A 17,775-nucleotide genomic window follows, 5' to 3' on the forward strand; every position below is an offset into this window, starting at 1 on the left:
TTCATCTGCTGTCATTAAGATCACAGTGTCTCAAGTCTGAGATGGCATTCAGGCTTTTCTGTCCTTTATCTCTGGCTTGGTACTAGAGGATAGTATTCCTGCTACATGGTCTTCAGGCTCATGGTTCATTATAGTCATACTTGGGGACATGCAGCCTCCTAAAACAACTTATTCTAGTGTCCACCAGGTCTCCTGAATTAATTAGTGCTTTCGTATTCCTTCTGCTAGCATACATTGAATGCCATCTATGGACAAGGCCATCGGAGTTGAATTAGGACATGGCCTGTTCCCTTAAGAGCTTGCAGTTTAATTGGGAAAAGACAGATAACCTGTTATTATAAGCAGTGAGACAAAAGTTATCATAAGTATGCATAGTTAATTTTTGACTGTCCTTGTTTTTAAGAATTAGTTTCTACAAGAAAGTATATGACATGTCCAGCAAGTATGAAAGCATCTTTTGTAACTCAGGCCTTATGCTAGCTTTGGGAATGAAAAAGTAAGCAGGGACCCTGTCCTCACTGAAGAGGACCAATGGTTGCTTAGCAACTGAAATGGTGACTCTTGCAGTAAAGGGAAGCACTTGAGGAATAAAAGGAGGGAGTGATCGTGCTGCATTGGCAAAAAGGATCAGGAGAAACCTCCACTGGGAAAAAGAATCCACTGGAGGACCTATTTTTAATGAATAATTCAGAGCTGTGTTTCTGGAGGGCTGTGACAAGTGTCTAAAATAGCCATGTACCTGGCACCCATAAAGGATTAAAGACAAATAATTTAAGCCTTACGTACTGTTAGTGTATGGAAACTACCGTTCGTAGTTCTCACGGAATCACGGGCACTGTCCCGTGTGCTTTACTTGCATTACCTCTTTCCATCCATATGGTAGCTTAGTATACTAGATTAGTAGCACTTTTGTCCATTTCACATGTGAGGAAATTGAGCCTCAGATCAAATTAATTGCTATGGCACAGACATGTACAGCCAAGAACCAAGCTCTTCAGAACAGAAACCAAGGTGTTATCCTACTAACGTAGGAGAGCTAACCATTGAATCCATTCCCAGGACGTGCATATATCCTCATTTTACTGGCAGGAAAACTTGATCCCCACAGAAAATCACTGGCCTTAGTGACAGTCTGTTACGAGCAAGCAGTCAGGAACCTAGGTTTCCCATGACTCAATCATGGGTGGCTGTACTTGGAGAGTTTCCTTTTAGCCTGTCGCCACTTTGTTCTATGCCCAGGCATTGACTGATCCTTTCTCTTAGCAGGAGGTGAGTTCTCCACTCCCAGATGGACTGAGTGCAGCGCAAAGGGAGATTCAGCGCCAGTCCACGCTGCAGCTGCTGCGCAAAGTCTTGCAGATTCCTGAGAATGAGTCGGAACTGGCCGAGGTCTTCGCCTTAATTCATGAACTCAATAGCTCTCGACTGATCCTGTCCAACGTGAGTGAGGAAACAGTCACCATCGAGCAGACCTCTTGGTCGAATTATTATGAGTCCCCATCCACGCAGTGCCTTCTCTGCAGCAGCCCATTATTCAAAGGGGGACAAAAGTAAGCTCTCCTTTACCCCTTTACTGTGTCTGCTCTTAGCTCCCCCATCCACTTGATGCATGTCACGTCTCTCTGCCTTTGAGCTCTAACCTGTGAAGATGTTCTTTGCTTTCCTTTAGCTTCTTTTACCTTATTAGTAATTATCATTTCTGTTGAAAGTGCCTGGAAGTTATTAGCAACAGCTTAGGATTTACATTACATCTGGACTGATCAGCATCACATTTTGGTTTGGGGGTTCAGTGGGATTGATTAAATAATGAATTTGAGAACATTAATAGTAGGGCCAGTTTTATAGATTAGATTCTGGCAAAGTGGAAGCACCCACCCCCAAAAAACCCTTGTTTCTTTCCTTATTGCATTAAAGTTTTGAGAATTTTGCCACTGATCACTGAGCCCACGACCTGCATAAAGAGACTGATTTCCCTTCTGTTTTTTGTGGCGGTGTTTTTGGTACCAGCTCCCTGGCTGGACCCCAGGAGTGCTGGCTGCTAACAGCTAACCGGCTGCAGGTGGTGACTGCTCAGGTGAAGATGTGTCTGAACCCCCATTGTCTGGCTCTGCACAGCTTCATGGACATCTACACAGGTGGGTACTAGCCTTCACTTCCGTCTGGTACCCCAAGTAGGCTTGAGAACTGCCTTCATGCAGCAGAGCTGTGGCCCTTCGTGCGCTGGGCCTTCTCTCCATAGGGCTTCTTAGGAAGAGGAGCACCTTCCTCCCGAACACCTCAGGCCTAGGATATGATCTTTGCCTGTCAGTCCTTAGGACACTTTTCTAGCATCTTTAAAACAATGTTAGTTTCTGAACAATGCTTTATCGGTGAAAAGCTAGGAAGTATAGACAAGTAAAAAGCCAAAACTGAAAAATAGTAGTAATCTCATTGCCCTGCAATAAAACGTTTAACACTGTGCTGTCTAATCTTGCAGATGTGTTCACTCATCCACGTGGAGTGTGAGACATTCTGGAAAGTTCTATAGGTTTTTAGTTTTTCTCACATAAAATTCCATTGTGTGGTACAGTATTTTGTAACATGTTTTTTAAAATTCAGTAGTGTATCATAGGTATCTTTCTAAACCAGTGATAGAGGAATATTGTGACCATTTTTAAAGGAGTCTATCATACTCCACTTCATAGCCCTGTTGCACCATTCAGTCTGTCCACAGATCTTCAGTTATTTCTTTTGGATACATTTTCAGAAGTAGAATTGCTGCATGTTTATGACCTTGCTCCCCCACGTGCATTCATAGAATGCTCAGCATATACCAGCTATTGTGAGTCTGAATTTGTTTATATTGAATGCTAAAGAGTTGTTATTTTTACCTTAAATGCTTTGTATTGCCTTATTTTTGAATTTCCTTTTAATAAATCTTATTATTTATCTTCTTTCCAACAGTTAAAAGGAGTGTAGACTTAGTCCTTAGGATTATGTAGTTTTTTAAATTAAAATGCATTTTAAAATTCATATTTTCTATGATCAAATTCTCATTGTTGTAAAGTTTTGTGATTTCTGACATATGCACTGATTTGTGTAAGTTTCACCCAGCGAATATGTTAGGACAGTTTGCCACCCCCAAGGAAGTCCCTTATTCCTGTGTAGCTAAACTCACTTCCTGATCCTTGCCTTCGGCAGCCCTTTGATCTCCTCTCTATTCCTGCAGCCTTCTCCTCTCCAGAATGTTATGTAAATCAGCAGTAGTTTGTAGCCTTTTGAGTCTGGTTTCTTTCAGCATAGGCTTTTGAGAGTCAGGCATGTTGTATACATGGGTAATTTGTTCCTTTTTATCGTATTGTTGAGTATGTGTGAATATACTGCAGATTATCTGTTTGCCTGTTAAAAAATGTTTCTGTTGTTACCAATTTTGTTAATTATGAGTAGAGCTGCTGCAAACATTGGTGTACAGGATTTTGTGTAAATGTTGCCTTTCTGCTTATCTTATGTAAATACCTAAGACTCAGATTGCTGGGTTAAGTGGTAATACATATTTAATTTTGAGGAACTGCCAACCTTTTTACCAAAAAGGTTTTATATTCTTTCCAGTGATGTGTGTGTTCCATTTAGCTCTGCCTGCCAGTACTCGGTGGCAGTGTTGTTAGCTATACTACGTTTTGTGTGTATGGTAGTGTCTCATATTGATTTTTATTTCCCGAGTGACTAATCATGTATGAATATTTTTGTATCTTCTTTGATAAATTATCTGTGCACATCTTTGGCTTATTGAATTATGTTGAGTTTTGAGAGCTCTTTATGTATTCTGGCTATAAGTCCCTCTCAAAGTTTTATAATTTTATGGTTCACACTTAGATCTATTATCCATTTTTATTAGTGCATATTAGTAATAACATAGTGAGATTCATTTGGTATGTTAGTGCATGCCTGTAGAATCTATCAATTATTTTTGTCCCCATTATTTTCCTCTCCTTTTCCTCCCTCCATCCCCTTCCTGGTCTCTAAAAGTTTTACCTTGTAATTCCTTCTGTGATCCATTCTTAATTAACTTTTTTAGAACTATAAGTTCTGAGTGAATATAGTTTTTTAATGTCAGTGTCCAGTTGTATTATCATTTGTTAAAAAGACAGTCCTTTCTCTATTAAGATACCTTTGTTCTTTGGTTGAAAAGCATTTGACTGTATGTGGGTGAGCCTATTTCTGGACACTATAATTTTCCATTGACTTACATGTTCATCCTTTGGAATCACACGGTCTTGATTATTGTAGCTTTGCAGCCAGTTTTATCATTGGGTAGGATGAGTCTTCCAACCCTGTTTTTGGCTAGTTCCATTCTTTTGATTTCTGTACAGATTTTAGAGTCAGCTTGTCAATATCTACAAAATTCTGCTACAGTTTTAATAGGGATTGTGTTGTATTTGCAGATCAGTTTGGAGAAATTTGAGATGCTTAGTAATACTGGAGTTTTTCAGTGTGCAAACAAGATCTTTTTCTCCATTTTACTAGGTTTTCTTTTTTTTCTTTCATAAAGCTTTTTGTTTCATCTTGGGGGGTTTTCTTGTTAAATATTTTTATCTTTAAGAATTTGATCAGTTTTTGTAGTTTTTGGCATTGAGTCTTACATGTATTTTGTTAGATTTAAAACTAAGTTTTTTGTTTGCTTCTCTGCTAAATCAGCACAGTTTCCAACTGTTCATTACTGTATCATTTCATTGCTAAAACTCAGCTCTGAGAACTTTTTATAGATCAGTATTTTTTAAAGCGCATTAATTTGATAAATAAAACTAGTGTTTCATTTATTAATGTGTGGTATTTCTTTTATTACCAGGAAGAGTATATTTGTTTTCATGATCCTTTGTGGGGTTTGTTGTTTGTTTGTTTCTCTGTCATGAATTTGTTTTGTGAACATTTCCATTTTTCTTTTGGACTTTTTTTGGGGCAGTGTTCTCCGTGTTTATCAGTTGTCTTTTAAATTTGTTTTTGGTGATTTTGGAGACATCAGAGTTGTTTGGGTTTTTTTTTTTTTTTTTTTTTTTTTAATTTTTATGTAACCAGAGCTTTGCGCTTATGGTTTCAGCCTTTGCTTATCATCCTTAGAAAGTCTTCCCCATTCCTCTATTCCCTACTCTACTGAAAACATATGTTCTAGAATTTGCTTTTGTACAAATTTGCATGATATATTTTGTACAAATGTAAAATCACCCTTTTATTTGTCTTAAATCACTGCATTTAAATTCCTCTGGTTCTCTTATTCTAGGATTTAATGTAGGGGTGATTTTATAGACTTTGTTACGTCCCCTACACATCCCTGGGCTAAAGGATGCTCCTGACCCTTCCCCATGGTGCAGTTGTGAGGTGTAGAGGAAGAGTGACATCTTTGGTCCTGAGGACTGAGCTAGGGGGTAGGGAAATGTTTCTTTTTTTATTGGGGGAAAAAACCAAAGTAAAGCAATGTATAGTATGTATTTCATTAGTAGATTTTTTTTTTCATTTTAAAAATGTGTTGTGGACAAGTTCATGTCAGAAGAGTTAGGTTTCCTTTATTCTTTTAAAATGCATCATGTTTCTATTTTATGAATGTACTATAATTTAACTATTCTTCTATTGATAGTCATTTAGTTTATGTGTTACTTTTTTCCAGTAAGTAAAATGCTACAGTGAATTCCTCCTTGCCTCTTTTTTACCTGCAGGGCTCTTTAATGTGGGAAACAAGCTGCTAGTAAGCCTGGACTTGCTGTTTGCAATCCGAAACCAGATCAAACTGGGAGAGGATCCCAGAGTATCCGTCAGTGTTGTACTGAAGTCCGTTCAGGAGCAAACAGGTAAAGGGCACTTTCTCCCTTTTCCAGGATGTCCTTAGGCACATGAGAATTTTTGGGAATAGACTGGCTGAAAGAGTCTTTTTGGAGAAGTGCCTGATTACATTTTGCTTTGGTTGTTTGTTTCTTGAGACAAGAGTCTCACTATGCATTTGGGGTAATCTTTTTTTTTTTTTTTTTTTTTTGTCTTTTTCCTTTTTACCGGTACCAGGGATCGAACTCATGACTGACTGCTTGCAAGGCAGGTGCTTATGCCACTGAGCTAAATCCCCAGCCCCTCATTTGGGATAATCTTGAACTTACTATTTAGTCCAGGCTGGCCTCAAACTTGTGACACTCCTCTTACCCCGGCCTCCTGAGTGCTGGAATTGTAAGTGTGCACCACCATGCCTGACAAAGCTGATATTTTGGAAAGGACACATTCTCCTTTTATTTATTTATTTATTTATTTATTTATTTATTTATTTATTTTTTGGCACCAGGGATCAAACTCATGACCTCGTGCTTGCCAGGCAGGCACTTATGCCACTGAGCCAAATCCTGGCCCCAAAAAGGATACATTCTTGACTTCCTTTTAAATATTATAAGTACCATACTGATTTTGGAAAGCATGGATCTTTCCATGCCTCCAGGGACTTAGCAAGAGGCTACTGCTGCTACTACTGCTTCGGGAAGCATATCCTTTGATCCTCCCAGCATTTTGGTCAGACTCATCCTGAATACATGATTCTTAGACGTCTGTTAGTCCCAAGGCTCATGCCAAGCCTGAGAACAGGAACTATCCTCTCTACTGTCCATAAATTCTTGGTCCTCGTGCTTTTCTTTTCATGGTTCCTACAGACTGCAGCCTCTTGTGCCAAGCCTGCTGGTGGACATGTTGGAATAGAGCAAAGTGCTGCAGCCGCCAGGCTTTTTGAGACCTGGCTCTGCCGTGTAGTGGCAGCGTGATTTTGACAAGTTACTCCATTTCTGTGTCTCTTAATTATGAGATGAGGGTAAACATAGCCCCTGGTTTGTAAAGAATTAAATTCATATGAGAATTAAATTACTAAGTGTGTTGAAGCTTTCAGCACAGCATTGGGTACCTAAGATGCTCAGTACAAGGCAGCCGTCACTTCAAGTGGAATTCTCCATTGTATTGCCCCTGAGCACTTGAAGGTCAATTATCTGAGCCTGGGGATAATTAAGTCTTAGAAAAGAGTCAGTCTTGTAGGATTGCTGTACCTGCTGGCCACGGGCTCACTTCTCCTGCTTTCAGTGTCTTCCTGTGACCTCAGTGTTCCTGCTGTTCCTCCAGAAAAGACTGTTACTTCAGAGGAGCTGAGCCAGCTGCAAGAGCTGCTGTGCAATGGCTATTGGGCTTTCGAGTGCCTCACTGTCCGAGACTACAATGACATGATTTGTGGCATCTGTGGTGTGGCCCCCAAAGTGGAATTGGCCCAGAGGAGTGAAGAGAATGTGCTAGCACTGAAAAGTGTGGAGGTAAGTGTCTGTCAGGACCATGAGTGACACTCAGAACTATTTCTCACTTTGGCGACCACTTTCCTACATGATGTCCCCAAGGATAGATGGCTTTGGTCCTGTTTGGATGAAGTCAGTGGCATGCACACGTGCGTGCGTGCCTGGGTGTGTGTGTTGGGACTGGAGATGAAACCTGGAGCCTTGTGCATGCTAAGCATGTGCTCTGTCACTGAGGTACAGCCCCAGAGTTTTCTGGGGATGTGACTCACTGACAGAACTCCTGCCTACTAAGTACAGAGTCCAAGATTGATGCCACTACCATCAAAAAGGAAACAGTAGTTTCTTTCATCATGGAGCTCACACTCTGGTTTGGGGGAGGCAGGAAACAAACAGTTGTCAGATAGTAATGAGTGCTGTGGAGCACAATGTAGTCCAGGAAGGTCTCTGATGTGGTAGCATTTGAGTAGAGATCTGAGACCCATGCAGCTTTGGGGAAGAATATTCCAGAGAGGAAAGGGAGCAGCAGGAGCTGGCTCTGGGGTAGTCTCAGTAGGCATGACTGAGGAGTCAGTTGCTAGTGAATGATGCAGGGAAGGGTAGGATGTGTGAGGTTCAGAAATGTAGGAAGCAAGACCCTACCCAGGCTCCTGTGGGCCATTCTAAGGACTCACATAGAAGGAAATGGAGAGGACGGAAAGAATTGGAAAAAAAAGAATAACCTGAGATGCTTTGGGCTCGAAACTAAAATTTCCATACAAAGATAATACCAAATTCAGGTAGCTTCCTAGATTAATTGTAACAAATATCCAAGAAATGTATTCACTGTAGTTATCAGAATGACAAAAGCAGGTACATTTCCCCAACTTGTCATTTAGGGCCTGTAACCATGAAAACAGAATCAGATGTTCTTAGTATAAGAAACTGGGGTTAATTGTACTCATGAATAGAGATGTCAGAATTCTGAGTAAGATAGCAAATCATATCTCCATGATTAAAGTAGTGCGTCATGACCAAGTTTATAACCAGAAAGCAAAATTGTTAGGGCATTAGTAAATAGACCAGTATAGTTTCCTGTTGGCTGTATTAAGAGGAAAACTCATTTCATTAGATGTTTTTCAAAAAGGCTTTCAGTATGATTCATCACCCATTTATAATAAAACTCTAGGCAAAATTGAAGATAATGATATTAACCTTGTACAGTTTTTTTTTTCTTTTTTTGACATTAACCTTGTACAGTTTTTTTTTTCTTTTTTTGACATTAACCTTGTACAGTTTTTTTTTTTTTCTTTTTTTGACATTAACCTTGTACAGTTTTTTTTTTTTTTTTCTTTTTTTGGTATATAGTTTTTTTTTAAGTCCCATAGATGGTGCTTTCCAAATGTGATCACATGAAGAGAGTAAGCATGGAGTGCCCCTTGACTGTGCTAGCAGTTGAACTGAGGTTCAAGATTTTCATCTTCTGAACTCTGTCAGAATGAACAAGAAGCCTGGGATTTGACCAGGCACCAGACTGGCGTCTTCCATGTTAGCACCAGGGCAGGTGTGTTTTGGCATGGCCAACTAAGCTTGTTAGGTAGAGGTTTAATGCATACTCCTTTTTCTTACTGATTGAATAACAATGACCATTTGGTGATCAAGTATTAACTGCTATTTAAAGATTATAACAGTATATCTATAAAAACAAGCATGATACCTTCTATAGCGTCTTTTTTTTTTATAATTCTGGAATTGAATCTAAGATCTTTTGATGTGCTAAGCAATTCTACCCTTGAGCTACACCTGTGGCCCTCCTGTAGCCTTTTAAATGTTCCTTGTACATAAAATGAATAAATTTTTTTCTGTGAATCATGCTTTTGAATGTAACCTCACTAAGCAGCTATTTCCAGACTTACTCCAGATGCACCTGCCTGATTATGATACTAAGAATAATGCAAATCAGATAAGCATTTTATTACTTTCATTAAATTCTTACTCTCATCTTGAATGCTTTACTGTATGACTTAATTCTCAAACCCTTTGAAGTTTTTATAGGTATAAAACAAGCCCAGGGGAGCTAAGCCAGGACCCTCACCCCCCAGCCCTTCAGAGATGAGCGTGAGATTCACCTTGTGAGCCTAGTTAGCCAAGTCCAGAGCCTGCGTTCCCAAGCACTGCCAGGCTCACCAGGGCATCGTAGGCCTCACATTTGAGTGCTGCTAATCACATTTGGCTACAGGGAGATTTGGTTCCCAGACTAGACTGCAGCCCACTTCTGAAGGTCACATCCCCCAGTTCTGCTTGGCACCCTCACTGTCCCAGTCAGGACTCCTCTGTCATAGAATGGAGTAGCATTTCCTTCAGTCTCCGTTATCAGCATACCTTCCCTTCTGTGGGACCAGGACTACTGTTTTGAAGACCAGCACATTCTTTCTGGTTTTTTTCCTCTTTCTTTTTTCTTTTCTTTTCTCTTGTCTTTCGTCTATCTTTTTTGGTAATACTGGGTACCTAACCCAAGACCCATACAACTGATCAAAGTAGTAGGATAAGGGTCGTACTTCAAGAACTATGTAAGAAGAATCAGCCTGAGAATGAAGCTTAAAATACTTGCCTAGCACATGTCTTGGTTACATTCTCATTGCTAGAACAAAATACCTTATTCTACTCACAAGTCAGAGGAGAGGTTTATTTTGGCTTAGAGTTCGTAGAGGTTTCCATAGTCAGCTAGTGCCAAGGCAGGGTGGCATAGCAGCAGAGAAACAGTTCATGGTAAGTTAGGCAGGAAGCGGAGCAAAAATTCAGGTAGGTAGAAGGAGGCTATGTGCCCTTCCAGGCCATACCCATAATGACACAGCTATTCCCACCAGGCTTTGCCTCCCGGCATCATACCCAGCTATAAACCCATCAGTGGACTAATCCCCTGAGCACACACCCATGATCCAGTTACACCCCAAAAGCCTGTGAGTGCATGAGGCTTTTGAGGAACATAAGGATACAAACCATAATAGTGCATTCAGTTCCCAGCACCAAAAAAAAAAAGGAAGAAAAATACTAGTATCAGCACTAACTAATTAATGCTGCTTGAGATAGAGGTGATATCTATGTGCTTTTAGAACTAGGAAAGCCGCCTGAAGGAGGTGAATTGATGAGGCCTTGGAACATGAGCAGAATTTCTCAAAATAGAATTCTGATTATTGCCAGCAGGTATAGGGATTGATTCTAAGATTTAGGGTTAGCCCTGTGTTCACTTAGGGCTTCTTGTTCTGTCACTGGTTCTAATAGTCTCATCTCAGATAGCCCCTAGACTTATTTCTTAGTAGTTAATTAGAAATTATCTGGTATATAAAGTTCATTCAAATGATAGCTCCTTTTTCCTCACAAGAAAGAGAAAATGACATAAATAAAAGTTTAGGAGCAAGGAAATCTGGGGCTGCTTCTGTCTTGGAGAGTACTTTGGTATGGGAGAAAGGCAGGGCATTTGGTACTTAAATGTCAGATTCTGGGGTGAGCTGGCAGTGCGTGCTTGTCATCTCCTGACCTGCACTAAGGCCTGGTTTACTCTGGGTATAAAGGAGGGGTGAACAGTGTTGTACTGCTGACATTCTGTGGTTCTTTCAATTTGACCTTTTACCCTTGATTTTTCTAGTTTACCTGGCCTGAATTCCTGAGTTCCAGTGAGGTGAATGTGGAGGGCTTTTGGGCCACAATGGAGACTGAGGTTATTGAGCAAGTGGCGTTCCCTGCCAGCATCCCTATCACCAAATTTGATGCCTCTGTCATTGCCCCCTTTTTCCCTCCACTCATGAGAGGAGCTGTGGTCGTCAACACTGAAAAAGACAAAAACCTGGATGTGCAGCCAGTACCTGGTAAGGCTGCTCGCTGGCTGATGGGATTCTGGGAAAGGCTCAGTTAAGAGTGACTGTGGCAAGACAGCACAGTGAGAGAGACAGCCCGCCCACCCACACGACTCCTAGAAGGATGATGACAGCCAGTGACAGAACCTCTGGAAATGGAAATTGGGGTGCAGAGTTTGAAGACGTTACTAGCCACATCACCCAGAACAGACACATAGTTTACTGCCAGTTTCCTGGGATACACTACACCAAGAATCAGGAATTTTACAAAAGTACTGATGAAGTTCAACCCCAAAGGTTTTCACTGAAACAGGGTATGGTGAAGCCAAGGCATTTACCTTTAAACTGATTTTTCAGATTACTTTGTAGGTGGTTTGTGAATCATACATTGAGATGCATTGGACTAGTGATGAAGAACGTACGTTTCTGACAGCTTAGGTTCAGTTCCTGGCTGTGCTACCTAGCAGCTGTTCAAATTGATCAGGGTGCCTCATTGCCCCCCTGAGCTTCTGTTGCTGCATTTATCAAGAAGACATGATCATGTCGCCTACCTGCTAGGCTGCTGAGCTAGCTCAGTTAGTGATAGCCTTCTATTCTTTCACTGCAGCTCACAGTAAAAAAAATATTTTGGGGCCAGAGATTTAGCTCAGCGGCAAGCGTGAGGTCACGAGTTTGATTCCGGTGTGAAAAAAAGAAGAAAAATCACTTTGCATTATGGCCCAGAAATCCATAGGTTCACATGGGTGTGTATATCTGTAACTGAACCAAAACTTCCATGAAACAGTACTTTTCCATACTGGTGGTATGCACTTTTAATCTTATTTTATCTTACTTTCAAAATTTGGGATATGACCTATTAAGTTGATTTAATAAGTACTTAGTATGCTCTAGTCCACTTATTCTCAAACATATCTAACCTTACCTGTTGAGGCCCTGCCTCATCCTTGCTGTTTCAAGGCCCAGGAATTGTTAAAATCCCCACCTAGTTCCCTTGATTAGGCAAGGGAACATTTGTAAAGTATAGCTCCTGCTACTGTGCTCTTGGTTCTAGGAAGTGGAAGACTTTGGATTAAAAGCAGACACGTCTTAGGGTTCATACAGTGTCCGTACACATTCCAGTTCTGAGAGACCAGATGTATGCAGAAGTCAGAGCCCTGCCTCGAGTCCCATTTCTCTCAGCACTCTCAGTGCTCAGTGCAAAGCTGCCTTCTGTTGTGCTGGCAGCTCTGCAGCCTTAGCCCCCTCGTTCCCATCCTCCAGCATTAGGGCGCTACCTGTATCTCTGGTGGTGGCAGCAGCACCTTCCATCTCCACCATCATCTCTTATAGGCAATGGCAGTGCCTTGGTGCGGCTCCTCCAGGAAGGCACTTGCAGGATTGAGGAGATTGGCTCCTACAGTGAAGAGGAGCTGCGGCATCTGCTGGGGCAGTGTGACATCCCTTTCACAGCAGAAGACTGCAGGGTGAGTATTGAGGCTGGTGGTGGAGATCCAGGCTTTGGAAGCAGACTGGTGAGTATATATGCTTATCCGGCTCAGACATGAACTCGGCGACTGCATACCTCCACTGAACGGAAGTGCTGGTATCTGGGGGCCTGGAAGGTGGCAGCAACCAGCCATATCATGACACGCATGTGACTCCTTAGCTTACGGTCAGTCTGTCCCGTTAAAAGTAGTGGGCCTGGATTGAGTGGTCGGGAATCCTGACTTCATAAAATGTGAGACCTTAAATAAACTGCTTTACATTTTGAGCTTCATTTTCCTCATGTGTAAAATTGGGATAATTAAAATACCAACCAACACATTACTATAAGAAATGCATTACAGTGTTTACTTTTCAGACTCTTAAAAGTAGCTATTATATGCAAAGACTATATGTATGTCTGGGTTTTACCTGTGCAGTACTTTATTGTCCTTCATATTTCTGTGCTATTGAAAGTATTATGCTTCCTTTAAATTCAGATTCAAATATTAGTTCCTCTTTGAAAGCTTCTCTGACCTCTAAAAACTAGAAGGCCCGTAACCCTAGAAGCTAGCAGGTTGGTCATTCTGGCTGTCTTTGTGTGACCTGATTTTGGAGCATTGGCTGGGTAGGCGTAAAGACCCACTCTGGCCTGGCAGTTGATCTTTTTACTGTGGATGTGGAATACACATTTAGTGCTGAGGGCCAGGCCTGGTCCCTTAGCATTCACTCCTGTTCTTCTCATCTTGGCCTTCCAGGACCAGCTCTGCTTCTCTTTATTGGCCCTCTATGAATCTGTGCAGAATGGAGCCAGAGCTAGACAGACCCCACCGCATCTTACAGGGGGTAAAATCTACAAAATGTGCCCCCACCAGGTAAGAGAATAACAAGGGAAAACTTGGGATGAACTTCCTGAGGTTAAATGGCTCACACAGACAGTCCGATCGGACTCAGCCTTTGGGGTTTGATACTCCCTGTGCTGTGCAGCCTGTACAGTAGCTGCACATGAGTCAGGTACCTTCAGGTAGGCTGAGGAGAGAGATGTGGTGACTCGTCAGTGTGTATTTATTATGTCCCTACCGTGTGCCAAGCCATGAGTCACCTGCTAAAGGTACGGAGTAAGCAACAAAGGTGTAAGTCTTCCCCTACTGACCTCATATTTTAGAGAGGAAATGAAAGTTGCTCTGACCTACAGTGTTAGCTCTGAAAGAACCAGTCAGGGGCCTGAGAGAGAAAGTAACTTGGAGCGACTACTGTCTGAGCAGCAAAGGCTGAGTCCTGCTGGGGAGTGTGCTGCCCCAGTGATGAGCCAGGGAAGGAGGGTTCCCCAGCAGAGGGACCAGTAGAGCCAGAGTAACCACTGCGATTTTATTCCAAGACTGTGAAGGGCCTTTTGGGTGGTGTTAAGTGGGAAGTTGGATCTGATTTTCGTTTTGACTTGGTTCGGTGTTTGCTGCACTGGAGATTGAATCCAGGGACTAAAGCATGCAAAAAATACACTCAATCGCTGAGCTGCATTCCCAGCCCATTTTTGAGACAGCGTCTTGCTGTGCTTCTCTGACTGACATTGAACTTGTCTTCCTCCTACCTTAGCCTCCCAAGTAGCTGGAATTACAGACATGTGCCTCTGTGTCCAGTGTGATTTTGATTTTGAGAGGCCTCTCCCTATGTTTTTAGAAAGGTATAGATGCCATAGTCACCAGGATAGCTTCACAACAGGTTGTGTACCTTATGACAGAGTAGGATCAGGAATATACTAGAACAGAAAACCCAGGACTGTTTACAAATACTGAATAGGGTGCAGGGGGTCCTCAGCAGAGCCCCAGTTCATAGAGGTGACAATAGGGTGACTATAGAAAGAGAATGAGTTTATTAACCCGTTGGACAAAAGCTATATTTAAAGGAGGTGCTTCCTGGGTCGATCAGAGCCTGCTCAGAAGCTGATGCTTAATGTGACTGGAGGGGTCCTCTCTTGAAAAGCAGTTGGTTGATGGCACAAAGACTTAGCTGTCTTGGGGTTGTGAGGGGCAGTGTATGATTTAGGAGCGTCTTCGAGGTGAGTGTAAATGTGGGATTCTCTATCGTATCCAGAGCTCTCCAGCAATAGAAAGAAATGGTACTGGACTATACCAGAGCCTCCCATCTTGTCAACATATTGGCTTAGGTGAGGAGCTTCCTCAGAATATAGATGTTTAGACCCAGAGGCCATAATTCTTGAGGTTTGGGCTGGGCACCAGGAATCTCCATCTTTAACTAGCTATTAGCTACTAGTGCTGTGCCATTAGGATTAGGAACCATTAGATGTTGCTTGGTACAACTGTGGAAAGGAGTAGAGGTTAAAGGAAATGCTAAAGGGCCTTTCAACCTAAATTGAGTACAGGATGTCCCAACTCTTCTTTAGGAGGAGGAGCCAATGACTTCATCTGGGCACAGAACTAAGAGGAGAACCCAATGTCATGGCCTCGGTAGAATGACCTGGCTCAGTCATGAACCTGAGCGCTCACCATCCTAGGGAGAAGTGAGCCAGGAGATTACTGTTGGAGTTGGTGTCATAGCTCCCTAACCCTGGTTGGACGCTTCATCTCCCTCCAGGTGGTTTGTGGTTCCAAGTACCTTGTTCGAGGTGAGAGTGCCCGTGACCACGTGGATCTGCTAGCCTCTTCCCGCCACTGGCCACCTGTCTATGTGGTAGACATGGCTACACCCGTGGCCCTCTGTGCTGACCTTTGCTACCCAGAACTGACCAGCCAAATGTGGGGGAAGAACCAGGGCTGTTTCTCTAGTCCTACAGAGCCACCTGTGGTAAGTCTCCTCCTGAGAAACTGGAATATGTCCCTTAGTTGAGTATATCCCGCTCCCTTGGCCCTTCAGGGGCCCAACTTAAATATACACATTTGCTTTCTCCACCAATATCCAGTCTGGATATGCTGGAACCAGCACCTGCTCGGTCACTTTTTATGTTACCACTGTGTAGAAAGCCTTAGTGTGTCATTCAGCATGCTTGAAGTATCCCACACACAGGAGCCTTGTGTTAAAAGCCCTTGCCTTCCAGACAAGATTAAACAGTTTCTACCTTTGAGTCATTGTCCATACCCAGCCAGACCCTGAGGTAAACCCTGAACAGTAAGTGATCTTCTCTGATTGTCTCCTTTTTTAAAAAAGGGAAACTAAGACCCAGAGCAGGAAATTGACTTGACCAGGGTCCCAAGCAGGTCCTTTGTCTCTGAATCTTGGTCAGTTGTGCCAGGCAGTGGTTCTTAACACAGTCACAGCCTTCCAAGGCTCACCTTCATTCTTCGCTGGAAGAGGCCATAGGACGAATACTAGGATCGAAGGAAAGTAAGTGCCTCTGCCACCGTGTGTTTGGGGAAGAAGGCCTCCAGCTTTGCCTTGCAGGGGACATTATTGTCATCATTCCCAGGGGCTTCCAGGCTCCAGAAGCTTGTGCTGGGGGCTCCAGAAAGGTTTTTGGCCTTCTCCTCTCAGAGGTGGCTCTTATCGTGCAGCCTGACTTGACTATATACAATGATAATAGCAACTGAAGCAGTCCAACATCTGTTCTGTGGGGTGTGTACTATTCTGTCCCCCTTGTCACGTGAGGAACCAGGCAGAGAAGGAAAGGGATGAAATTTGACCTAGGAGATAAACCACCCAGTGATGCTAAGATTTAAACAAGGCTGGCTGACCCCTTGGCCTCTGCTCTAACCAACTACAGTATATACCATGGTCATTTCCTTCTGTCAGAGTGCTTCTCATCTCTCTTCTAGACTGTGTCCTGCCCCGAGCTCTTGGACCAGCATAATTCTGTGGATGTGACAGAGGCTGAACACTCTGTCCAGCACCCAGTCACCAAGAGTGTTATGCGGCGCATCGTCCATGCAGGCACACAGCCTAGTCCTGGTGACCCCAGTGCTGGTCACCACTCCTTATCCCTGTGCCCTGAGTTGGCACCCTACACATCTATCCTAGCCTCCATTACGGACAGCAAATCAAACAGTGTCCGCCAGCGTCCCATTGCCTTTGACAATGCCACTCACTATTACCTCTACAACCGCCTCATGGACTTCCTCACCAGCCGTGAGATTGTCAACAGGCAGATCCATGACATTGTGCAGAACTGCCAACCTGGTGAAGTGGTCATTCGTGACACCCTCTACCGCCTTGGGGTTGCTCAGATCAAGACAGAGCCCGAGGAAGAGATGGAGGAAGAGGAGGCGACCTCAGCGGCAGAATAAGCTAGGTTTTGTACAGGGACTGCATCATCTCTCAAGCCATAGTACAGCCTTGCCCAAGGCAGATCTGTCCAGGGACCTGCAGAGGCAGTCACCTGTGGGCAGGGTCTCTGACTGCTGGGGCTGACCAAAGAGCTTCCATTTCCTGAACACACCAGAGCCCAGAGTCCATGCTTCTCTGCCCTCTGGGGCTCAGGACAGGGGTTGGGAAATCCCTTACTGGCCCTGGATGAGCGCTGTGGGAGCTAGTACGGTTAAGGAGGGGAAGGAAGCTGAGGGAAAGGCTGGTCACCAGCGCCCCGAGGCCTATGCAGGTGGGGTGGAGGTCCTGGGGTGGGCCGAGGCAGGCTCCACACTAGGTGAGGTGTCTCTTCCACCTGGGGAGCCTGGGCCAGACCTAGAGCCCCATGAGCTCTTTAGCCTGTCTGTTGCCTCTGACCCCAGACGAGGTGGCCTCGTTCCTGTTAGACATCCCTTTGGGCTCTTGATTCTTCCCAAAGAGGGATACATTTTTCTCCAGGTCTTCCTGTACCACATTTGAGGGAAGCTTAGAAGGAGAAGTGGTCAACCACAGCTTTCTTCCAGGACTGTCCTCTCGAGCTTTGGGGAAGATGATCCCCTTCCTCCTCTCCCTGGCCACTGCTGCTGTACCTTACATCCCTCTGGGCCCTGGGATCCTCACCACAGAGGGGCTGTGGCCCATGGTCCTGTGATGTAACCTGGCAGCAGTAGGAAAACTCCCTTCTGTGAAGGGGAAGCAGACTGGGCCATATGGGAACAGCAGGGCTGGCTCAAGTGCCCATGGTTTGCTTAGGGCCCAGGAACAGGCCAAGTGTTTAATTTATTGATAGAAGTGAAGTAGGTGGCTGTCCCCTCCCCCCAACAAGAATAAAGTTTATTAAATTATCTGGTTTTGATGAAGCAAGAGCCAGTTCCATGCTCATTGTTTAGGGCTCGGTGTGGTCAGGCTTTTGG

At 43.5% G+C, this 17,775-nt stretch overlaps 1 protein-coding gene across 7 annotated transcripts in view; it reads left to right on the top strand.

Moving 5' to 3' along the window:
* Window positions 1–17,725, top strand: part of Hmgxb3 (HMG-box containing 3) — a 45,916-nt gene extending 28,191 nt beyond the window's left edge. For 5 of the 7 annotated variants that reach the window (XM_063232349.1, XM_063232354.1, XM_063232353.1 and 2 more), the window contains 9 exons: window positions 1,264–1,550; window positions 2,008–2,135; window positions 5,688–5,819; window positions 7,075–7,298; window positions 10,900–11,119; window positions 12,437–12,570; window positions 13,327–13,443; window positions 15,161–15,370; window positions 16,336–17,725. In XM_063232349.1, the coding sequence (XP_063088419.1) occupies window positions 1,264–1,550; window positions 2,008–2,135; window positions 5,688–5,819; window positions 7,075–7,298; window positions 10,900–11,119; window positions 12,437–12,570; window positions 13,327–13,443; window positions 15,161–15,370; window positions 16,336–16,803 (1,920 nt within the window). In that variant the 3' untranslated portion in view covers window positions 16,804–17,725. The remainder of the gene's footprint in view (window positions 1–1,263; window positions 1,551–2,007; window positions 2,136–5,687; window positions 5,820–7,074; window positions 7,299–10,899; window positions 11,120–12,436; window positions 12,571–13,326; window positions 13,444–15,160; window positions 15,371–16,335) is intronic. The other 2 variants (XM_003477347.5, XM_013140932.3) reach the window with 1 other exon arrangement.
* The last annotated feature ends 50 nt before the right edge of the window (window positions 17,726–17,775 follow it).

This window comes from Cavia porcellus, unplaced genomic scaffold (assembly GCF_034190915.1).
Source record: "Cavia porcellus strain 051 isolate PalLab524CR breed Dunkin Hartley unplaced genomic scaffold, mCavPor4.1 scaffold_21, whole genome shotgun sequence".
Classification (NCBI taxonomy): Eukaryota; Metazoa; Chordata; class Mammalia; order Rodentia; family Caviidae; genus Cavia; species Cavia porcellus.